At 42.3% G+C, this 25241-nt stretch overlaps 2 protein-coding genes across 45 annotated transcripts in view; both read right to left on the reverse strand.

Annotated features, from left to right (window-relative positions):
* Nucleotides 1–4030, reverse strand: part of WDSUB1 (WD repeat, sterile alpha motif and U-box domain containing 1) — a 69005-nt gene extending 64975 nt beyond the window's left edge. For 3 of the 7 annotated variants that reach the window (XR_005227276.2, XR_005227275.2, XM_037912061.2), the window contains exon 1: nt 3726–3967. Coding sequence is in view for 3 of the 7 variants with exons in the window: in XM_037912061.2 (XP_037767989.1) it covers nt 3726–3803 (78 nt within the window). In the remaining 4 variants the exon portion in view is untranslated. Of the gene's footprint in view, nt 1–3621 lie in introns of all 7 variants that reach the window. The other 4 variants (XM_037912058.2, XM_037912059.2, XM_043525162.1 and 1 more) reach the window with 4 other exon arrangements.
* A 5715-nt stretch (nt 4031–9745) lies between these two features.
* The window catches only part of BAZ2B (bromodomain adjacent to zinc finger domain 2B), a 277531-nt gene continuing 262035 nt past the window's right edge, over nt 9746–25241 (reverse strand). For all 38 annotated transcript variants that reach the window (XM_037913210.2, XM_043524903.1, XM_043524922.1 and 35 more), the window contains 3 exons: nt 22693–22955; nt 21515–21658; nt 9746–11221 (listed from right to left, as the gene is read on the reverse strand). In XM_037913210.2, the coding sequence (XP_037769138.1) occupies nt 11068–11221; nt 21515–21658; nt 22693–22955 (561 nt within the window). In that variant the 3' untranslated portion in view covers nt 9746–11067. The remainder of the gene's footprint in view (nt 11222–21514; nt 21659–22692; nt 22956–25241) is intronic.

Here is a 25241-nt window from a genome sequence, read left to right on the forward strand (position 1 = left end):
GATTCCATACCATCTACATTCGTTCCATAGATGTCTATCATGAAAAGATGTCCACAGAAAGCCAAATATGGCTCTTTGTTGCACCAAACTACAGTTGCATAAGGTTGCATTTTATATAATAGCGATCAAAATCTGACCTGACATCTTTTATCACAATAGTTTATTATCTTGAATAAATGTATTACTGTACTTTATTAATCTGCCTGAAAAAGAGCATAAAAGTCCTGCAGGCTGTATTATGTTAACCTTTTGTAGTTTTATTTTCTTATTTGTACACAACAGTGCCTAGAGCAGTGGCGGGCAACCTGTGGCCCGTCGAGGCAATCTGCTGGCGGGCCGCGAGATCGTTTGTTTACATTTGCACAACTGCCCGCAGCTCCCAGTGGCCATGGTTCGCCGTTCCCAGCCACAGGGAGCTGCGGGCGGCCGTGGCAGCCTGACAGCAGATTACCCTGACGGGTCGCAGGTTGCCCACCACTGGCCCAGAGACCCCCAATTAGGATTAGGGCTTCATTGTTCTAGGTAGTATATAAACAGAGTAAAAGTCAGTCTCTATCCCAAATAACTTACAAACTCACTTAAAGGGAAACAGTAAAAAGATAATGAATTTAATTGGCCCATTATGTGTAGAAATAAATGGTTTTGAGGATATGTGGGGGCTGTTTTTAATATAAATAAGATAATATATTAGTTCGCTTCCTATGTTTAAGTTTTCTTAAGTTCATTGAAAACTATTATGGCCAAATTTTTCAAAAGTGACTAATGATTTGTAGCACCTCAGTTTTTCTGTGCCCAACTCGAGAGCCTTAAATGAGCCTGATTTTCAGTCACTTTTAAAAATCTTAGTGTTTATTAATACTGGTGAATTTTATAGATACTCTATCTGTTTCTGATCTCATTTACTGAAGTCACTGATATTACAGCAGGATAAATGAGATCAGATTCAGGAATGAAACATTAAGGGAGTAATACAAAAGATAATGGTTATAAATTCACAGCATCCATCCACTCTTTTTATCCACTATGAACTCAATCACGAGATGCTCAGCTACCTCAACTCCCACTGACATCCAGGGGAGTGGAGGTTAGTCATCATATGAAGGATCAGAACCGACAGTGCAGCTGTATTAATATTCTATTACAAAATGTTTTCTATCATACACCAGCCTCATCTTAGTGGTTAAAACAGTCCTTTTTATTTTATTTTTTTTAAACTAGACTAACATAACCTATCTGGTTTCTCCATATGACCTTTTTTACTCTTCTAAAGGGTTGGCTTTAAAATGATCAGTGGGTAAAGCTAATAAGGAAGCAAGTATCAAGTTTCCTACTGGAAACTGCTCTGAGCTTCGAAAAAAATGTATTATTCCAGCAATAAATTATATCTTGCAAGTCATATAGCATTTATAAAAATATAGCCTATTAAAAATAGTACCACTTTCTTGGGTCTTTAAATCAATGCACTTGCATCTCTCCAATAAAATATACTGCATTGTTTGGATGTTATATTTAGTGCTGTTATCCAAAAGAACCAACTTAGGTTGAGCAGTCAGGTGAGAGTAAGAACCTTTCACCTACAGAACACCAGCCAACACCAAAGCTCCTGAGGATGCAGAAGCACAAAGCCAGAGATAGCTTTATAGCTCTCAGGCTTCTTGTGCTGTGCATGTTCCAGACGGAAGGGCCCCATACTGTTGCCCTTTTGTTCTGGTTTAACCAGCTCAAAGGAACTTAGGGGTAACCATGATTTGGGCCATTTGTCTGTAAAGTGATGTTTACAAATCTCATATGCTCTCAGACATCCTCAGGTCAGATCCAGGAACTGAGAAAGCACAAGACTATGCAAAATCTAAACAGCGGCAAACTCACCAGGAAATGCCAGACTAGCAGAAAACACACCATAGCTATAATGGGAAATGTAAACAGACAGTGGGAATAATGAAGGCACAAGCAATTGGTACGTGTAAGTGGCAGGCTTCACAGAAGGTCACCTAGTCCAACCCCCTGCTCAAAGCAGGACCAATCCCCGATTTTTGCCCTGATCCCTATGGCCCCCTCAAGGATTGAACTCATAACCCTGGGTTTAGCAGGCGAATGCTCAAACCACTGAGCTATCACTTCCCCCCAATGTTGAATAGAGGGGAATGATCATGTCCCTCCATCTGCTGGCAATGCCCCTACTTATACAGCCCAAAATGCCATTGACCTTTTTGGCAACAAGGGCACACTGTTGACTCATATCCAGCTTCTTGTCCACTGTAACCCCTAGGTCCTTTTCTGCAGAACTGCTGCCTAGCCATTCGATCCCTAGTCTGTAACGCTGCATGGGATTCTTCCGTCCTAAGTGCAGGACTCTGCACTTGTCCTTGTTGAACCTCATGATAGGATTGGGCCAAAAGAAATCTGATTTGTCTAAGTCCCTCTTGATACCGGCTGCCAACTAGACATGGAGCCATTGATCACTACCCGTTGAGCCTGACGATCTAGGCAGCTTTCTATCCACCTCATAGTCCACTCATCCAGCCCATACTTCTTTAACTTGCTGGCAAGAATACTGCGGGAGACCACGTCAAAAACTTTGCTAAAGTCAAGGAATAACACATCTACTGCTTTCCCCTCATCCACAAGGCCAGTTATCTCATCATAGAAGGCAATTAGATTAGTCAAGCATGACTTGCTCTTGGTGACTCCATGCTGACTGTTCCTGATCACTTTCCTCTCCTCTAAGTGCTTCAGAATGGATTCCTTGAGGACCTGCTCCATGATTTTTCCAGGGACTGAGGTGAGGCTGACTGGCCTGTAGTTCCCAGGATCCTCCTTCTTTCCATTTTTAAAGATGGGCACTACATTAGCCTTTTTCTAGTCAACTGGGACCTCCCCCGATCGCCATGAGTTTTCAAAGATAATGGCCAATGGCTCTGCAATCACATCCGCCAACTCCTTTAGCACTCTCGGATGCAGCGCATCCGGCCCCATCGACTTGTGCTCGTCCAGCTTTTCTAAATAGTCCCAAACCACTTCTTTCTCCACAGAGGGCTGGTCACCTCCTCCCCATGCTGTGCTGCCCAGTGCAGCAGGCTGGGAACTGACCTTATTTTACATTCAAAGCAGTTTGGGTTTGGTTTGCATTTTGTGAGGGAGTCAGACTCTCTATGCCTTGTTAAAGCCACACGAAGAGGGCGGGGAGCCGCTGTCATTGGGTCGGGAGGGGAACCACCGCCACCGAGCTGTCTCCTGGCCCAACGCCCTTCCCTGGGCAGCGCCGGCAGCTCCAGCTCCCGCGGGCCGGGGCCGGGGCCGCTGGGCGCTCTGTTCCCAAGGCGGCGGTGACCCCGCCCCCCACTAGGGCACCGCCGGTCCCAGCGCCCAGGGGTTTGCACGCGCGTCACGGGCCCACTCGCGAGAAGCGCCACACCAGCCCGTAGCCGGGGGGACACGCGGGTCACGGGAGAGCAGCAGCCGCAAGGCCTCAGCGGGCGGGGAAGGCGCCTGCGTCGACCCCACAGGAAGGACACCCCAGGCCGGCTGCGCGAGAAGCGCGGGGCCCGAACGACGCGCGGGGAACCCCAGAGCCCCGGCCGCATCACAGCCACCTCCGCGCGGGACCCCTCCCCCACCTACCTCAGCCGGCCGGCCGGGCGCGCGCCTCCGGTGCAAGTCACGTGACACGGCACCGCCCTCCCAGGTGTGACCGCGGGGATGGCAGGGGCCGGTTCCCGGCTCACCTGCGCCCACGTGACCCCGCAGCAGGGCTGGGCCGGGGCAGTGACCGAGCGAATGCCACCGCCCCGCGCTGACCACATGGGCGGAGGCCGTCCCCTCCCAGCTGATTAGCCGCAGAGGTCCTGGCCCTGAGGCGGGCCGCGGCGCCCGCTCCCCATGCCGGGGTTGTGCGGGGCGGGGGCCGGAACAGCCCTACTCCAGGAGCCGCCCCCTCTGTACAGCGGCGGATCGGTGCCTGCAGGGGGAGGGCGGGAGGAGTCTGCCCGCCAGGGGTTTAACCGAGTCATGCGGGCGGCACCGTGGCGCTTCTGCATCGTGTCAGTCCCTGGTAATCTTGCCCGGAAAACACCCGCCGGTGCGACGGTGGAGGAGGTAATAGCGGGACTGGCCCAGCTGCTGCTGGTGAGAGAGAAGAGCTGTGTGGCGCTGGAAAGCTTTTCTCGCTCACCAGCTGCAGGTGGCCCAGTAAAATCTTACTCCCTCAGCTACCTTGTCTTTCTAATAGCCTAGGAGCAACATGGCTACAACAGCTCTGCATCCAGGCAAACCCTGGGTGAAGGTCATGTCACCTCAGTGGTAAATCAGAGCTGGTCCGGCCCTAAGCCCCATAATGATCATATGGCCAGATCCCTTATCTAGCCGGCGAGACACTCTCACTGCTTCATGCCTGTATCAAGCCTCCTAACTTGTTTGAATTAGACCATGTCATTCAGAAAGACATCCCATCTTCATTTATAGACTCCCACCTGAGAGGGAATTTCTCACTTCTCTTGATAAACTCTTCCAGTGATTAGTTATTGTCACAGTTTAAAAATTCGTTATTTCCAGGTTGGATTGATGTAGCTTGATTGGATCTTGCTATGCCATTGCTTGCTAAATTAAAGAGTTGATTTATAGACTCATCAATTCACTCTTTAACCTTATTTTTGGTAGCTAGAAAGATTGTCCTTACCTCTATCACTTAAAGGCATGTTTTCCAGACCCTGAATCATAGCTGTGGCTTGTTTCTGAACTCTTTCCAGTCTTTCAATATCTTTGTTAAAATGGGGGTGCCAGAGCCCCTGGGAACAATAGGGCAACCTTCCTAAGTCTGTGCTATATTCCCATTTATATCAACGCATTGCTCAAGAATCTTATGTTCAATTAATTATTTCCCATGACCCATACATCTTGTTCAGGATACCGGCTCTGTCATAAATATAAAGGGACAGCTAACCACCTTTAAATCACTCCTGGCCGGAGGAAAAAACCCTTTCACCTGTAAAGGGTTAAGAAGCTAAGATAACCCTCGCTGGCACCTGACCAAAATGACCAATGAGGAGACAAGATACTTCCAAAGCTTGGGGGGGGGAACAAAGGGTTCTCTCTGTCTGTGGTGCTTTTGCCAGGACCAGAGCAGGAATGCAGGTCAGAACTCCTGTAAAGGGCTAATAAGCAATCTAGTTAGATATGCGTGAGATTCTGTTTTGTTTAAATGGCTGATAAAATAAGTTGTGCTGAATGGAATGTATATTCCTGTTTTTGTGTCTTTTTGTAACTTAAGGTTTTGCCTAGAGGGATTCTCTGTGTTTTGAATCTACTTACCCTGTAACATATTTACCATCCTGATTTTATAGAGGTGATTCTTTTACTTTTTCTTTCATTAAAATTCTCTTTTAAGAACCGGATTGCTTTTTCATTGTTTCATCTCTAGAAACTTTATAAAGCTGTCTCACACACACACCTACACCTTTTTGCCGTGTGTTTGCACAGTGCTCAGCACAATGGGGTCCTGCTCCATGACTGGGATCCTATCATAGAAGATTAGGGTTCGAAGAGACCTTAGGAGGTCATCTAGTCCAATCCCCTGCTCAAAGCCGGACCAGGACCAACACCAACTAAATCATCCCAGCCAGGGCTTTGTCAAGCTGGGTCTTAAAACCCCCTAAGGATGGAGATTCCACCACCTCCCTAGGTAACCCATTCCAGTGCTTCACAACCCTCCTAGTGAAATAGTGTGTGCTAATATCCAACCTAGACCTCCCCAACTGCAACTTGAGACCATTGCTACTTGTTCTGTCATCTGCCACCACTGAGAACAGCCGAACTCCATCCTCTTTAGAACCCCCTTTCAGGTAGTTGGAGGCTGCTATCAAATCCCCCCTCAGTCTTCTCTTCTGCCCAGTTCCCTCAGCCTCTCCTCGTAAGTCATGTGCAACTGCAATACAAATATCAGATACATATATACACTCAGAGGTTCTATAACCTACTGTTTTACCATTTTAAAAAGATTTTTCTAACTAATTCTCACTGTACATTCTCTATAGCTCTGTTCCAAATTTAAGAGTCTGGGCAGCTAGTAGGTTACTCTCCATCTACTCCCATTCCTTTTAAATAATTTTATTTGGCTAGACTCTGCCCAAGATAGAGTGAATCATATTTACTGCCATCATCTTTATAACAGTAGAAATGTGCCATACATCATGACACCAATCTAATTGTCTTGGACACACTTGAAACATGCTACAGACTCATTATGTTGACCTGTGGCACTGCCACAGCTAACCAAATTTCATAAGGCAAGTAATTGAAGAAGTGTCATTTTTTGAGAGAGCAATGCTGTAAGTGAAATATAATTTTTTGGTACTTACATTACATCCTCTCATCTGTTTTTTTAAATATATTGATTTCCTTGATAGCATTAATTTGAATAGCCTAAACGGAGTTTGATAAGCATGCATTAAACTCTGCCCATATTCAGTGTATATCACTGGTATATAACTGTTTAAAGCTTTACAGTGTTTTTCTTTTACTTTACAAACATTTAAGCTTCACGCCCCTTGGGCAGAGTAGGTAAGTGTTATACAGAGGAGTCAAATGACACAGAGGTTCAGTAAATTGTTTAAGGTCATCTAGTGAATGATAACATTAGAACGGTAACCTGAGAACAAGAACAGAACCCAAACATGCTGAGTCAATTCCTCAGCTCTTATCTCCCTTCAGAGCACTAAACAGGACTGTGGGAAGAAAAATGTTTTAAAAGTAACCATATATTGCATGAATTCCATGTGGGGTAATTATATTTCATATGGAGGAAGCTTATCCTACATCTGCCTACTGTGGACTAGCCTGCACTTTCTGTGCAGCATGTGGTGCTAGTCACGGTCAAACACAGGATACCAGATGAGACAGACCACAGGTGGGATTCAATATAGCAATTCATATGTTCCTATTATGGCTACCTAAAGTACCGCCCCAGTCTCAACTGCAGAATTAGTTCTTCAGCTCCTCTCGTAAAAACAATCATGTTGTATTGTTGGCATGTTCCACCACAGAAATAGCTGCACCTAAGTAGTGCCAGTTCTGTTTCCTATACAAAACACCCTGACAATGATCTTACACTTTCCTCTGCAATGTATTGTGAATTAATGTCATTATTTTGCTTTTTTATTAATAACTTTACATTTTGCAGATAGCACTATCTGCATATTTTAGTAATGAGGTTGCTAAACATGCACAAACATTGATAAGTAGAACAAATCTTCTTATAAGCTCTATATAGTAGAGATACAGTACTGATTTCTGATATGGATAAAGCAGAACTAAATCCTGCTAAATAACTTACTAAAACTGCTCCCTGTTCAAATGTATTTTGGACGCTGTTGCTGTCTCATTTTAGGTATGCTGCTTATCCACTACAACATAACTAACACCTCTAAAAAGTTATCCAAAGATAGATAAAAATGTCACACCTTTAAAGACCACTATCTTGGGACTTTTCAGGACTTGAAATAGATGCTGCATTTTATTGGACACTATTGGGAATCTCCCTTTATCAGTGCTAGAAAGCTCTTATATCTAGCCCTGAGATATCAGACCTTAAACCTGTCACAGAAATAAAGACTGAGTTATGTCTGTCCCATGCTGTAGGCCAGTGCAAGTTTTTTGAGAAATATCTCATATAGGGGAGAGAAACAAACATTTTTGCGGCTCATTGATTTCAAATGAACAGCATCGCTTTGCAGTTGTCCAGAAGTTTGGAAGTAGCAGCTATTCCAGTGAAGATGGATAGTGTGCGGGATACCTCCAGGTGATCAACAGAAGTCTGTGTAATAAATAAGGGTGTTCTCATACAGGTTTCACAATGTGTATTTTATGAATTTATTTTGAAACTGTTCTGATTGAGCACAGAGGGTTTGTGTGACTAAAAATGGTATAACCTTTAACTCCATACTGATACAATGGGACAGTAGTCTCATGGACAGAAGGCAACGTCCTCCATCAGTAGTTATCACATATATTATGCGGTGACTGACTCCATCATTAATCCTTAGTTTTCTGGCAAAAACATTTTATTAAACCAAAAAATATAAGCAGGGGGATTGAAGGAAAAAGATCCCCTGGACCAGTAGTTCTTCACATTATGAAAAGGACTGACTGCCTCTTCACAGCATGGGTGTCCCACAGATGTCTTTCCTATTGCACAGAACACCTCCCCTCTAATAACTGTGGCAACTACTATAATCACATAAAAAAAGAATTAGGAAAATACTTATGCATTTTGTACTATATTTAATGTGATGCATTTTGCTTAATTAGGCTGGTTGATCGTCCTTGTTTCCAGCTGCTTCTATAGGCATCCAGACTCTTTGCAAAGAAGTGGTACCTGTAGAAGCAGCTGGAAAAAGGAAACAAAATCATCCTGTGCCCAGACAGCTCTTTTGTGCCAATTAGTAACTGGTCCTCAGACAACAGTTTGGGAATTGCTGCCACTGGAAATTCTCCCAACTGCTCCAGGAAAAACAAAACAAAAAAACCCCCTCAAAATTAAATTCAGGCTAAATAAGCCGAGAGATTTCCTTTGCACTCCTGTCCTTCCCTTGGTTCAAAGGAAAAGCAAGCACACACTAAAATCTCTTGCCTAAATAATAATGTATTTTTAAAAGGAAGACATTTGAAGTTAGCATGCAAAAACAAACAAAAAAAACCCTAGTTGTGTTTTTGGTAGCAGGAAACTTACCCTTAACCTTTCCTGTCATACCTGGCTGTCCTGCTTTGTTCTATGCAGACCTCACAGTGACATTTACAAGATATATCTCTTCAGATATAAGGATTCTTGTCAATTTCACTTCACTACCTTCATAACAAGAATAGAGTGGCAGGCACAGTGGTGAAAAGTTTTTGGAGCACTTGAGATTAGATGGGAAAATGGCAGCCCGGTTTGTTACTTGTTTCATAGTAAATAAGTATGTTGGAACTCTATTTATTTAAAGGACATTACCAGGACAATGTGACTTGATAATAATACATCTTTAAGGAAGGTAAAATTGTTGGCAGATTGTATTAACCTTAGAAGAGTCTTCAGCTTTTTCAGTGTAGGCCTTGTAGCATATGAAGCAAATTAGGACAAAGACAACGGAAAATATCAAAAAAAAATTTACTACTATAAAACTATGAGAGACACTTATCAAGTACCTCACCTAGACTGATGAATCAATTAAACAGATTTTAGATACTTAAAGCTTAGCTTTTCTGTAGTGCCGTGTCATAGTTTTTCCCCCCTACCCCCCCCCCCCCAAAATTGAGTTTTATTTCATGTTTGGGTCCTCGCACAGCTAAATACAACTGAATTATTTTTCCACTAACTTTTTGAAAAACAAATATTTGATCTGATTTATGGAACAAGTATGAATCAGAACTAAATTTAAGCAGAAAGATAGGCCTTTCTAACTTGTAATAAGGCATATTTAATAATAATACCTACATTTCATACAGAGAGATAGATACACTGGTAAAAACTCTATGTGTGTGTGTGTGTGTGTGTGTGTATATATATATACACACACACACACACAGAGTTTTTACTAGTATATAATATATATATTTTATCATCACACTTAACATATAAAACATTTTAACATATAACTGTACAAATATTAATCAATCTTAATACTCCTAAGAGGTAGATGGGTAAGATTATTATCCCCATTTTTCAATATTTCTTTTATACATATATCTCGAGTACTAAATAACCAAGAAAAACTGGTTTGCAAAACAGTCTTTTATTGTATCCGTGCCACACATACTAGTGAAAAATAACACTCCTATAAAAAAAGAAAAGAAAAAAGAATGCTACCTTTTCCACAACGTTTTTGTTTTAAATAAAGCTTCAAGTACTCTTACATACGTACAAAAAAAAAAAAAATTCTGATCTATCTGCCTCCAACAGGCCACCACAACACACAGTAGATAAAACACAGTGGTTACAAATGTCTTTTGTTATTTCTGTGGCAAGGCAAATGGAGGGAAATGTTTCTATGAAAAAATACTGTGTGCGTAAGAAATTGTCACAATTTTATTTCACATGGATACAAATGATTATACTTAAATCTGAGGCCCTGGTGGCTTGAAATTATATAACAAAATAGAAAAATGGAAAACTAATATCCCCTACACCCTGTTTTAAAGGCAGGCACTACCAAGATTAAGGAGACCACAGTGTTGGTAGAGGATAATTACTGTACAAGCCGTATAGCTATAATTACCTTCAGACTAAAATAAAATGCTACAGTCCTTCTAAGGCATAAACAATAATGTCTGCAAATAATATGTACACATCATACATATTTAAAACAAGACATAATATAAACAATAATGAACAGTATATACATATGTCTCAAATTTTCTTCACTGTCTTCAAATACAATTTTACTACACAAGTGATGCAGCAACATATATATATAAATGTACTTGTAACTCTACAGTAAAGTTTTAACTTTTAGTGCTTTTATAGCACATCCGTGTAAACAGTTTTACTTGGCTTTGTTTTATATTTTAAAACATTCCTTGTTGTATTTTCAAGATTTAAAGCAATTTTTCTAATTCTTCCTTTTCACAGAAAACGAAGATTCTGGATGCTGTTTAATCATAAATAATTCATAAAATTAAATACATTCACTAAAAAATAACCTACAAAGTAAAAAAATGAAAAATAGATATTTATTGAAAGGGAAAAGAGAACCATTTCCCCAAGTAGAGCTCTGGTGGTTGAATATTCAGTGCGTTTTGATATATTTTAAATTGCTATTGCACTATAACACCCCTTTCTTTGAAATTCTTTGGGTGTGCTTCCCTGTTCTACCTAAATTAGTTTGATAAAACACACAAACCAATAACCAAGGGCCATGGTTGCTGTAGGAGTGAAGCCTTTAGAATTAGTATCACTCTTCTGCGATACTTCTCTTTAAGGAAAAAAAAAACAGTCATTAGTTATGTGTGTGCCTTGCACTTTTTATGTAAATACAGTTCACATTGCTGGTCTCATTTGTCCTTGTTTAAGGAAAAAAAAACTGAGTTCTGATAAATTCAGCTCACTTTGAAAATCTCTGTCCATTTCTTTTCAAAATATTTCCTCATGTTGTGGCCAGCCCTGCCTATGTCAGAATCATCTTCATTAAAGGTTTCACAGTTGTCAAAAACAAGCCTGATGTCTAGAGAAAATGCTTCAGGATTAGGGTACCTGAAAGAACAGAGAGGGTAAGGTTTTTTTTTGGAACACTGAGAATCCTGGGGGAAAAAAACAACAACAACCTACATACATCAGAAGGGAATGTAAAAATACAAATTAATGTACAGGTGACCGTGAAATATTCAGTATATACTGTACATCTCAGTTATAATTGACATTTCTAGTTTTAATATTAACTAATTCCAGGAAAATAGTCTTTAGAGCAAAGATGATAATTTTCTATTTTTGTTTTGATGTTTGCAGAAAGTAGTCTAGAAGGGAGAATCCCACGTCTATAATAGAACCAACACCAATTTTCAACCAACGCTCTTCCCTCAATAGTTTTCTGGTTAAAATAATAAGGAATTATTCCCATTTTACTTCTCCCTTATTTGGCTGCATCACTGACTGTTTTAAATGGACTAAAGAGTTCCGTTTACTTTTCTTGTGATAGCAATCTGTACAGCATACAGACCCATATGGGTATGTCTACATATCAAAGAAAAACCTGCAGCTAGCCTATGCCAGCCAATTGGGGCTCCTGGGCCTCGAGCTGCAGGATGGAAGGGTACCAGAGTTCGGGCTCCAGCCCAAGCCTGGAAGTCTACACAGCAATGAAACAGCCCCACACAGCCCAAACCCTGCGAGCCTGAGTTGGCTGACAGGGGCCAGCCATGGGTTTTTCTTTGCTGTGTAGACATACCTCATGTAATGTAAGAGATTGTCCCATTGAGTAACTGGAGGGTTACAACAGCATTGCTTTATATTTCTGTGAGTGTGAGAATGAGAAGGGGTGAGGGAGAGAGAAAAAACAATGTCCCAACTATACATCTGGATGCCTTCAGTAAAATGGATTGGATGTTAATAAACAAAAATGTAAATGCAATATTATAAATTATCATATGCTAGTCTTGTCTTACACTTACTGATCTCACAGTGTGCCAAATCCTGAGCTAGACTAAGCAACGGAAAGAAGTTACTCACTTTGTGCAGTAACAATGGTTCTTCAAGATGTGTCTTTCTATAGGTAGCTCCACTGTAGACGTGTCTGCGTCCCTTCGCTGCTGATCGGAAAACTTCAGTTACAGTGTCCGTTAGGCCTGCACATGCACTGTCTCTCCTTGTGATGTGCCACTAAGCTAGTCAGCGTGCGGGAGCTAACCCCCCTCAGTTCCTTCTCTACCGCAGAGTCATTGACAAGAATTCCAAAGTAGAGGGGAGGATGGCAGGTTGTGGAGCACCCATAGGGACACAAATATCAAAGAACCATCATTACTGCACAAGGTGAGTAACAACTTCTTCAAGTAGTGTCCCTATGGGTGCTCCACTGTAGGCAACTCCTGAGCAGTATCTCTTCTGGAGAGCTGGGACTTTGGAGTCAAGTCAATTATAGATGACAGCATTGTGGAGTTGAAGATGGCATCAAAGGCGGAGTCCCCAGTGATTGCATAATGTTCTGCGAAGATGTGGACTGACACCCATGTCGCCACTCTACAGATCTTTGAGATGGGGACATTCTTGAAAAAGACAACGGATAAGGAGTTCGACCTTGTGGAGAATATATGAATAGTATCTGAAGGGGTCATAGTGCAAACTTGGTAATGGTGTCTGATACAGTTTGAGCTCACTTGGAGCTCTTTGGGCTGATATTGCTGAGCCCTTGGCTCATTCCACAATGGACAGGAAAAGCCAAGGGGACTTCCTGAAAACCTTCGTACTGTCCAGATAGAAGGCTAGGGCTCTCCTGATATCTGGTGTATGTAATACAACCTCCCTGTTGTCTCGGTGACGCTTGGGGTAGAAGGTTGGAAGATGAATTACACCTCTACCCTGATATAACGCGGTCCTTGGGAGCCAAAAAATCTTATTGCGTTATAGGTGAAACCGTGTTATATCGAACTTGCTTTGATCCACCGGAGTGCGCAGCTTCCCCCATGGAGCACTGCTTTACCGCATTATATCCAAATTCGTGTTCTATCGGGTCACGTTATAGCGGGGTAGAGGTGTAATTGGTTCATGTCAAATAGGGAGGTTACTTTGGGAATGAATTTCAGATGTGCCCTGAGAGTAAGCTCGTCTCAAAAGAATACTGTGTATGGGGGATGTGCCATCAGAGCCACTATTTCTCCTATTCTCCTAGCAGAGGTGATCGCTACCAGGAAGGCCATTTTCATTGAGAGGTACATTAGCAAACAGGTGGCCATGGGTTTGAAGCGAGGCCTAGTCAGTCCTTTCAGTACCAGGTTTAGGTTCCATGTGGAAGTAGGAAGTTGAGGTGGTGGGAAGAGGTTTATTATACCCTAGAGGAACCTTTTAGTAGTCGGGTGTGACAGCACCAAGTATTCCTCTACTGGTTGATGGAAGGCTGTTATAACCACTAGGTGGACTCAGAGAACTCAGAGATAGCCCCAATTTTTTTTAGTGCATAATCTAAGGTACATGGAAGAGTCAAGGATGTCGGGGAGATTTGTTGGGAAGCGCACCAAATCCAAAACCTGGACCATTTTTGCAGGTAGGTATGTTGTGTCGAGGACTTTCTACTGTGTAATAATACCTCTTGCACCTCTTTTGAACAGGAGCTTTCTAGGTGTTTGAACTAAGAAGGAGCCATGCCTTGAAGTGGAGAACCCCAAAGTTGGGATGCAGATTACATCCTCTGTCCTGGGAGAGAAGGTTCGGAGTGACTGGGAGAGAGATCAGCAGGCACATTGCGAGCTATGACAGGTAAGGGTACCAGGTCTGTCTCAGTCAAGTAGGAGCGATCAGAATGACATGTGTGCTGTCTCTTTTTTTTTTCAGCAGGACCTTCAATAGTAGGGGAAAAGGAGGAAAGGTGTAAAGGATGTCCAGGGGAAGAGGAGAGCATCGCCCACGGTGTGTTTTCCTATTCCCACTCTGGAGCAGTAGTGTGGACATTATTCAGGTAAGTGGTGAACAAGTCTGTGGTCAGCGTCACCCATCACCTGAATAGATTGTGAAGTACGACTAGGTCTAGCTCCACTCATGGTCATGTGGGAATTTGTGACAGGCTGTCCACTATGGAATTCTGTGTGCCCGGAAGGTAGGCTGCTGACAGTGTGACATCATGGGAGATAAACCAGTTCCATAGTCTCATTGCTTTTATACAAAGGGAGGGTGACTTGGTTCCCCCTTGTCGATTTATGTAGTATATGCAGCTATGTTCTCCGTTAGAATTCTTGTGTGTGATCCTTTGATCAACAGCAGGAAGTGTGTGCCGGCGTTCCCAACCTCTCTGACCTCGAGGAGATTGATGTGAAGGGAGATCTCCGTGGGTGACCATATGCCTTATGTGGTGAGGTCATTTAGATGTGCACCCCATCCTATGAGCAATACATCAGTGGTGGGAAGAACTGAAGGGTGAGGCTGCGAGAAGGGAATCCCTCTGCAAAGGTTGGCTGGGCCTTTCCACCAGTTTAAGGAGTTTCTGATCCTGGAGGGTAGTGACGGGTTTCTCTAACCTGTCCCTGTGGTCTGTAAACTGAGCTGAACCCCATCTGAAGCCATCGCATGTGAAGCCTGGCATATGGTATCACCGCTGTGCTCGCTGCCATATGCCCCAAGAGCTGGAGGCAGTGTCTGGTTGATCTTAGTGGGCTTCTTTGTACGGCCTCTATGAGTGTGACCAAGGAGAGAAATCTGTGTTGAGGTAGCAGAGCTCTGGCCTGTAGCGAGTCAAGGTCTGTGCCTATGAATTCCAGGCACAGTACTGGAATAAGGGTTGACTTCTGGGCGTTGATCTGTAGAACCAATTCTGTAAACAGGCATACTGTAGTTTTGGTGAGAATCTCTAGGAGAGATGGGGCTCTGAGGAGACAATCATCCAGATACGGGTAAATCATGATCCCTTGGGAGCGTAAGTGCATGACTACTACTGAGAGTAGTAGAACCTTGGAAAATACTCTCAGGGCTGATGATAGTACAAAGGGGAGCACTGTGTACTGGTAGTGGTTTTGTCCTAGAGTGAATTTGAGAAATCGTCTGTGAGATATGAAAGTAGGCGTCCAGAAGATCGACGGCCGAAAACCAGTCTCCCTGTTCTGACACTGGAATGACTGTTGCTAGAGCAACCATCTTGAATTTTTGAGCTTTGACAAACTTGTTGAGAGCTCTGAGGTCTACTATGGGTTTCCGGCCTCCCCTCCTCTTGGGTATTAGGAGATACCGAGAGTAGAACCCTTTGCCTTGAAGATGTTGAGGTACCTGTTCTATGGCTCGTAACCGGAGGAGGCAATCTATCTCTTGTAGTAGTAAACTCTCGTGAGAAGGGTCCCCGAATACGGATGGGGAAGGGTGTTGTGGAGGGGGTAGGGAGGTAAAATGGATGGAGTACCCAGTGGGAACGATCTCTAAGACCCATTGGTCCAATATTATGTGTTCCCAGGCACTACGAAATGATGCTAACTGGTGGCCCAATGGGTGTAAAAGCATTGGTCAGACATAGTAGTTGGGGGGGCGTGGTCTATCGACGCTGCAACTGGCCTGTCAAAATTGGTGTTTGGATGTAGACAGCTGGGACAAGGAAGATTGTGACCCAAATGGTTTATGCCTAGAAAATTAACTTTCCTTTCTCTGAAGTTCGTACAGGCTTTGAGCTGGATATTGGAATGTGCATAGTCTATACAAGGACTGGGGACTAAATCTCCGTTTTTGTCCTGGTGTGTAGATGCCCAGCAAACAGAGAGTGGTCCTAGAGTCCTTCAAGGTATGAAGGGAGGCCATCAGTATTTTCTTTGAAGAGCTTTGTGCCCTCAAAAGGAAGATCTTCAACAGTTGACTGTACCTCCTTTGAGAAGCCCGACAGATGGAGCCATGACGCTCATCGCATCACCACCACTGCGGAGATGGACATAGCCACTGTGTCGGCTGCATCAAGGGACGATTGCAGTGTCGTCTTTGCCACTAACTGGCCCTCCTGGATAATGGCCTGAAATTGGTCACAGTGTGACTCTGGCAGCTGTTCAATAAAATCATTCAGTTTTGAATAATTTATATAATCATATTTCACCATGAGGGCTTGGTAGTTGGCTATACAGAATCAAAGCGTGGCCAAGGATTATGCTTTTCTTCCAAAAAGGTCCAGGTGCTTCCAGTCCCTATCGTAGGGAGTGGACCTCATCTGGCATTGGCAGCCACAGGCATTGACTGCCACGGGATTTGACAGGGTCCACCACAATGAAGTTGGGTGGAGGGTGGGAGAAGAGGAATTCAGATTCCTTAGCTGAGACATATTTTTTGTTTGCCTGCTTGCAGGTAGGTGCTACCAATGCTGGGGTTTGCCAGATGGTCCTTGCCAGGTCCAAGATGGCCTCATTAATAGGAAGGGTGATCTTTGAAGAAGAGGATGAATAGAGAATGTCAAGGAGATCATGGTGGGTGTCCTTGACTTCTTCCAGTGGTATTTGGAGAGTGTTTGCAACGGTCTTTGCCAAACCCTGGAAGAGACAAAAGTCATCAGCCAGAGATGGTGGGGAAGGCATGACAGATTCACACAGTGAGGAAGAGGATATGGCCTGTGGGGACATTTCTTCCTCGGCACCGCCTCCATGTTGTCTTTTGGAGGTGCCGAAGCTGCGGATGTTGCGGCCAAGGGGATGTGCCTCGAGGATTCTCGGGTGAGGCTCGAAGCTTGAGAGGCATGCTGGTGATATGCCGCCCAAGGGTCCTATTATGGCCACTGGGGTGGTGGTGGCATAGAAACCAGTGGTGGTTCCCATGGATGGCCATTCCAAGATGGCGGAGGTGGAGCCATCTGAGGGTATACTCTGGAGCCCTGCTGATGTTGGGCACCATACAGAGCCTGAGAGGAGTACTGTGACGACGCCTCCTCTGGCTCACTGTCTTACCCTTCACTAAAGAGCGGGAGAGCATGGCATGGCAGCGGAGATGATTCCCATGCTAGGCGGATCTCCACACTGAGCCTCCCGATACTGAGAAGTAGGGACTCTGGTACGTCCAATACGTGGAGGTCTCTGGAGTGGTGGAATTCCACCGGTACCAATGGCGGTACTGGGAGAGACGGGGATCTTGTCCGTACTGGTCACTCCAGTGCCAGATGAGATGTTGATGATGGTTCTGATACAGACTCATGTATCAGGAGTGCCTTTTCAGCGCAGTGCTTAGTCCTGTCCCTCAGTGCTGATGACTGTACCCATCAGGTCCATGGGCATGTCAATGGTACTAGCTGCTGTTGTTTCTGCGATCCGTGGGTACCAGACTGGGAAGGTCTCAGTGCTGACCGAACCAAAGATACCGAGTGTGATGAGGATTGGTTACAGCTATCTCGGGGCTCACTATGGCGGCTTCCTGCCTTCTTCTTTAATGACGTGTGGGAAGGGTCACCAGCTTGCTTCTTCGACCCACAGCCTTTAGATGTAGAGGGCTGTGGGGAAGACTCACGTCTGCCAGGTGACTTGTGGTGCAGATCCTGAGAGGATCTGAGAGCTGCCTCCATGAAGATAATCTTCTGTCGGAGCGCTCTATCCTTATGTGAAAATGGCCTGAGCTGCTGGCAGAGAGCACATGTCTGGTGGATGTAGCCTTCCCCAAGGCAGCGAATGCACTGGGAATGTTTGTCTGCAATAGGGATTGCCTTCTTGCAAGTAAGGCACTTCTTGAAGCCCGGTGAACCAGGCATACCCCATAAGGGAAAGGTCCGCAAGAAGGAAGAAAAGCACGTGGGAAGGAGGGGTGTTAAAGTATTTTTAATTTTAATTTTTTATTTTACTTTAAGAGAAAAATGGGGTCTAGAAAAAACTACAACTACACTAAGAGACAGACTAACTATATAAATGGAAATAGAAAGTAATGTTCCTAATGAACTGCAAATAGCTCTGTCTCTAACCAGGGGCAGTTGAGAAGGAACTGAGGGGGTTAGTCTGCGCATACTGATTAGCCTTGTTGCGCAGCACAAGGAGAGACAGTGCATGTGCAGGCGTAGCGGATGCTGCTATCAGCAGCTCAGGGATGCAAACACAGTGGGGCACCCACTGTGGGGCACCCACAGTGACACTACTTGAACAAGAATGTTGCTTTTCCACTGTACTGGTAACCCCAAGCAATAAGGAAAGTGCCCAAGCGTCTCTGCACCTCTGTATTTGTATATCCTGTGGATCTGACCTCACTAGCAGGGGACAATCCTGCACCAGAAAAGTCAGTGACAAAGCTCCAATTAACTTTCAGTGGTACAGGCCCAGACCTCCATAAATCACTAGCCCCCTTCCAGATCAAGTAGCTACTAATGGGCCACTTGCAGATATTCTAGCTTGTAACATGGATGCTGAAGATTTTGTTCCTCAGCCTTATGCCACTGGAGCACATTTTTCCTATGAGCTAGACTGTACTTCCACTTTATGATTTGGCCCACTATTTGAAATTTAGTCCTAGATCCTTATCACATGGAGGGTACTGATGCATTGACAGTGAGTGATCCCGTAAACAAAGGAGAATTCTACCATTCAAAAGGGGATTTTTTGGGGGGGGGGATATCAATGTACTACATTGAAAAAAGTATATTCTGCTATTTTCTCAGTCCATAATCTGATTTAAGCCTTCTTGATATTATGTACATTTGATTGCATAAGGTATTGATGTTTGAAAAGGTGATGCATACATTGCATTAACCTTTTTTAATAAGCACATTTGTATATACTTCTTAGTGGCTCATAGTATGGAATAGCACAACAACAACTGACACTCAGATACCACAGCAATGGGCAAATATAAAATAACTAGATAGAGAGAAAACTGATTTCAGAGTCAATAAGGCTTATTGAATTATTTGGATATATTTGTAAAAATCCCGTGACCTACTTTTATATGACTTTTAAAAGACTTATTTAATGCTGTACTTCATTTTTGGTACTGGTTTGGATATATGAGATGCTGAAGTCAACTCTTCTGAGTTGTCTAACCATCACCTCATTACTTCAAAGCACTGTTTTCAATATTAAACCAGTTTTTTAAAAAAGAGAAAGGAATCAGGCAAATATGAAACTAAATCCATAACATGACTTGTGCCGAGGTATGGAAAAATCTTGCACAAATACAATGTATAATCCTCAATCCATGGGCCAAGTATGTAATCCTCATTCAAGTAAATCTTCCACTGGTTTTAACAGGAGTTTTCTCTAAGTAAGGAATCCAGAGTCAGGCACCATCTGTGCTTCAAGTCTTAAGTGTGAGAATGAGTTAAGAATGAAGATTCCCTTACTTCTGTGGGTTTAAGTTGAATATTTATGGATTGCCTAAACAGAATTTGCACCAGTTTCACTTAAATAGCTTTAAAAAACAATTTAAACTAGTGCTCACCCTGTGTGGCCACTCATACTGGTTAAAACCTGGATTGTATCCATTTATCAGCTTGCACATGGAAATTATAGTTGCAAGTTAAACCAATATAAACCAGGGTTTAAACCAACATTATAATCTCAACACAGAAAAGCTGCAATAGTTTAACTATTGGCATGTCTAAACTACAGCTGATACAGCTGCAGCGCCATAGCTGTGCCACTGTAGCACAATGGTGTAGATGCTTCCTACATCGATGGAAGGGGTTTTTCCATCGATGTAGTGAATCCACCTTTTGGAGAGGTGTTAGCGAGGCTGATGATAGAAGAATTCTTCTATCAATTTAGCAGCATCTACACTGTGTGTTAGGTTGACTTAACTACAGCATTTTGGACGTGAACATTTTCACACCCTGAGCAACGTAGCTAAGTTGATCTAATTTTTAAGTGAAGACCAGGCCTAAAGCAGTTTAAATATAACACCTTTAGCTAAACTGGTACACTTAGTGTGTAGACCAGGCCTTAAGGGCTGTCACTTGCCACTGCCTTGTACTCTGATATTTACACCAGCGCAAAATGGGCACAAGAGGTTACCTACTCAGAATTCTACACTCATGTTGTTGGGTGCATTTTACAATTACTTTGCACTAGTGTAAATGACTACATAAGGTGCAAGGCAGTGGAAAAACAGGTACATAATATTACTTTAGCATTTTGTGGATGAAAATTAGTTTGTCAACACATAAATTATATTCTTAAGGGCCTGATTCTGTAAATCAGTGTGCTTTCCTGTCGTCTGTGGTCATCTGTGATCACCTATGCATAATAGTATTTTCTTAATATTTTATTTAACTTCACAAATACCTACAGTATAGTAAAAGCAAAACATTTTACTTCTGAATTTGTGTTGGTTGCAGTGAGGACTCCATGACATCCGTGGGAATTTCAGGCTATATTTCCATCATAATCTATTGGGTGGCAAGTGTAGTAGCACTAACAGGCAGAATCCAATTTTCTGTTTCTTTGGTATTCTTTGCATTGCCTATTCTGGCCCAGTGACTCTACAGCATGCCAGACCTATAGTACTACTATAAAGTATTACCTATAGTAGTCATTGATTATTCAGAGGAATGGCTGAAAAGAAAGGCTTATAGTTGTACATTTTAATAAGAGAGTGTGTGTGTGTGTGTGTTTAAATCTGTCATAGGATCAAATTCAGCTAAATGTGGGAGAGTGCCTTGCATTGCCCTAGCAAACCCTCCACAGCCTGTTCTGAATGGAGCTAATGGACTCTGAAGTGAGCCCATCTCTTCCTCCTTGGCTGAAAGTTGCTTCAGTGTTGGTTCTTAAGATTGCAGCAGTGCAAAGTGGAGAGAAATGACAGCTGAGATCTTTCCATGTGAACTGAAAAAGGATCAGCGGAAGGGGTAAATAATTGTTCCCGTTATTTATTTTAAATTTCTCTAACAAAAGGACTATGAAACAATTAACCACTATTTGTTGTAATGTTTCATGCTTTCCTCTAGTACGTAGCTTTGGAATTAATTATAACCAATGTACAGTAATACTTAAAAAGATGTCTACTTAAAAATCACATTCCTGTCTTGAAATTAAAAAACAAAAGCAAAAACAAACACAGAAGTAACTCAAAAGACTACTACAACTGAAATAAATAAATCATTGATTTTTCAGGGTTATTTTGTGCATTTAGAGCACTTTGTGAACAGTCAGTTTTACTGTTTTCTCTGTGAAGTTTGTTTCTCAGCTTCCCATGATGTTTGAAAGGGTATTTCACATAGGAACAGGGAAGAGAGAAATATTTATAAAACATGAAATTGTGAAGAACCATAAAAATTAGCAGGGGAACTCCAGGGCACAAACAGCATCTGAAATTACTTTTAATTCCTTGTTTTTAAAATTACTAGATTTCAAGTTGATTGTGTCATTTTAATTTTTTTGCTGAACATTCACAAATGTAATGTACAATATGTTTACTTACTGTCCACTGCTTAGCTTCTCTCTGATGGTGGAAAAGTCCATAGGTTTTTTAATAACCTTCTTATAACCAGGAACAAGTTTCAAGTTTACAGGAAGTAGAAAAGGCCATGCATCTTCATGAGTTTCCAGTTCAGACAGGATCATGCTGAATAAAACAAGGTTTTAAATCAATACCTTCAGCTGTTGGCTCATTTGCACAGGATTTTCACTGTCATGTACATTCATAACATGTTGTCACTCTAACTTTACTAGGGAGAGCATAATATTGTCATGTATAGTGCATAACACACTCAATAAGTAACATTTCTCATTAATGCTCAGTTTATCATTTATATCTCTTTGAAGCAGTGGTTCTCAAACTATTGTATTGGTGACCCCTTTCACATAGCAAGCCTCTGAGTGTGACCCCCCCTTATAAATTAAAAATACTTGTTTATATATTTAACACCATTATAAATGCTGGAGGCAAAGCGGGGTTTGGGGTGGAGGCTGACAGTTTGCGACGCCCCATATAATAACCTCACAACCCGCTGAGGGGTCCCGATCCCCAGTTTGAGAACCCCTGCATTAAAGCTAGTTCTCCAGGAAGAAATTCAAATTATTTTTTCAAACAGAATACAATGTATCCATGTAAATTTTCCACAGGGTGATCTTTAACATAGCTCATTTACGTCTATGCAAATCAAACAAGTGCTACTAACTTTCTAAAACAGTTTAAAGGCTTAATTATGCCACTTGCCAGTGAGAGCCAACCAGCAAGGGGAAAAGGTGCACCACAGGAATGGTGGGGCCGTTTGTGGGGCAGAATGCTTCTTTGGCATGTGCTGGGCATCTGGATTTCCTACACCTTTAGAAAGTTGTAGTCAACACTTCTCTCCTCAGTGTCCCCCTGCCAGCTCTTTTTAGCACGCAGGAGAAAAGGGGGTAGGATTTCATAGCTACACCCCACCTTGCTACACTCTCATGAGGATACAAGTGTTACAACAGGTAACTTTAGCTGGGTACTCCCACCACACACACTTGCAGTCCCAACTGGCTGTAATCTAATTATTACTGCCTCCTGTGTGAGGCACCACAGGGAATAGGTCTCTGTGCTCTCTCTACTACAAGCACAGTAACGGAGCAGCAGGTACTATTTGGCTTCAAACAAATGTCTCACAAAAGACAGGCAGACAGTACCTGCATATAGCCAGGTCCTTGGATTCATCTCTTTTAGGTTTCTTTGTAGGAGTGAAACTTTCTTGTTTTAATTGGTTAGAAATATTTTCATCTATTTTTCTTTTTTTGGGGTCTGTTTTTCCTCTTTTTAAAGAGCTGCTTGTAGTTGCAGAATCTTCATCCTCCGTATCTCCTGTTAAAGACAATTTCCTGCCTCTCTTTTGTTCATTACTTTTCTTCCCTTTGATTTGAAGTTTTTTTATTTTTAGGGTTTGACCACTTGCCTACAATAGAGAGAATCCAAGTATGTAACAAAACATAACCAGATTACACAGAAGTTTGTATTATTTGTCAACAGAAAACCCATGAAGGTCTGACACACTAAACAGTATCAAAATACAATCGCTGCATTTAATATGACAAACAGAGAACAGGTAGATCACTTAATTCTTTTTGATCTCTAAAGGTCGTAGACTGTATAATTCATAGGCCAATATTTTCAGAAGTGACTAGGAATTCTGGGTCCTCAATTTAGAACACTATAAAGGCACCTGATTTCCAGAAGATATTGAACAACCATGCTCTAAAAACCAGGCCACTTTATGGCATCTTAAAGTTGAGCACATAAAAGTTGAGGCAAAAAAATATCACTAGTCTCTTTGGACAAATCTTGGCTACAGTCTTAATTCAAAAGCCCACTGGAATTCTTTAAAGTTCTAAGAAAAAAGAAAAGGGGTACTTGTGGCACCTTAGAGACGAACAAATTTATTCGAGCATAAGCTTTCGTGAGCTACAGCTCACTTCATCAGATGCATTCAGTGGAAAATACAGTGGGGAGATTTATATACACAGAAAACATGAAACAATGGGTGTTACCATACACACTGTAACGAGAGTGATCAGGTAAGGTGACCTATTACCAGCGGGGGGGAGGAAGCGGGGGGGGAGAGATGGACCTTTTGTAGCGATAATCAAGATGGGCCATTTCCAGCAGCTGACAAGAATGTCTGAGGAACAGCGGGGGTGGGGGGGAATAAACGTGGGGAAATAGTTTTACTTTGTGTAATGACCCATCCACTCCCAGTCTTTATTCAAGCCTAAGTTAATTGTATCCAGTTTGCAAATGAATTCCAATTCAGCAGTCTCTCGTTGAAGTCTGTTTTTGAAGATTGTTTGTTATAATATTGTGACTTTTAGATCTGTAATCGAATGACCAAAGAGATTGAAGATATATATATAATGGGTAAAAAAATACAATTTCAGACTACATGTTCAAAAAGATTAAAAGGCTGGTGAAGTAATGGTCTTCCTCTAAATGGCTTTGGTACAACCACACCTGGAATACTGCATTTGTTTCTGACCAATACTACTGGAAAGACATTGAATATTGTGGAAGATAAAGATTTTTATTTAAAGGTCAGTAGACAAGGAATTGATTGCTTTATGCAGAAAGATTAGAAGAGTTAAATATGTATAGTGTGGCAAAGACAACTAAGGGAGAACACAAAGGAAGTCTACAAATACATGAATGGTATAAACAATATGGAGGAAAGGAAAATACATACATACATACATATATAAGAATAATGGGATGAAACTAAGAAAATGAACATGGTAGGCTAAAAAGCTGAAAGCTTCCTGACAGCAAGATATATGAGGCATTGGAAAAATGTGCTAAAAGAGGTGACGGCCTCATCACTGCAATTTTAAAACTAGTCTGGACAAAACACTACATTTTGTATTAACAGACACTATAAAAATATCTAAATATAGACAGGAACTGGAAGGAAAAGGACTGAATGATTGAATAGGTCTTTTCCATCTCTACCGTCTAATTCTAACAGATCCTTTCTTGATTAAAGACTCCGAAAGCCCTAGTTTAGTCTTAATACCAGGATGCCGGAGGTCTAGAAAACAGACTAACAATTTAGTAGATTAATTACAGTGAAATTCCACAACTAGACAAAGGGATTCATTCAGAGGACCACATCATCTTCATGCAAAGTGAAAGGGACAATGAGATGAAAATGCCTGCATCTTACTGCCTTTTAAATATCAATCTTACTGCAAGATTGAAAGCTAAACTGAAAAGACCATGGGGAGAACCACAATCTTTCAAGGATGATAAACAGGATGTAAAAAAACAGCCCACGTCTGAATAGGGGAGGACAGATATGCAAAGGCCTTTTAAAAAGGAGCCACAGCAGGTTGAGAAAACAAGAAGTGTCCAGCAAGCCTATGCTGAAAGGGGAACATCAACAGATTTATAGATTGCATTCATGAAGTTTCATTTAGCTGCCTAAGCAATGATAATGAACTCCAAAATTTCCCTTATTTGATAAGACGAGGGTCCAAGGATGTCTGTAAATGAAAAATCTCAACTAAACATTATACAGATATTTCCTGATGAGTCTGTAAACAGGGTTTGGGTATTGAGAGCACCAAAAAACCCCATTACATCTGGATTCTCGCTCTAATCTTAACAGGGATTTCCTAAATCTAGAAGTCAAGTACCTAAAGCTACTGAAGAGACTACACTGAAGTTTTCCTAAACTCATCCAACCAACTAT

The sequence above is a fragment of the Chelonia mydas genome, chromosome 11 (genome assembly GCF_015237465.2).
Source record: "Chelonia mydas isolate rCheMyd1 chromosome 11, rCheMyd1.pri.v2, whole genome shotgun sequence".
Lineage (NCBI taxonomy): Eukaryota > Metazoa > Chordata > Testudines > Cheloniidae > Chelonia > Chelonia mydas.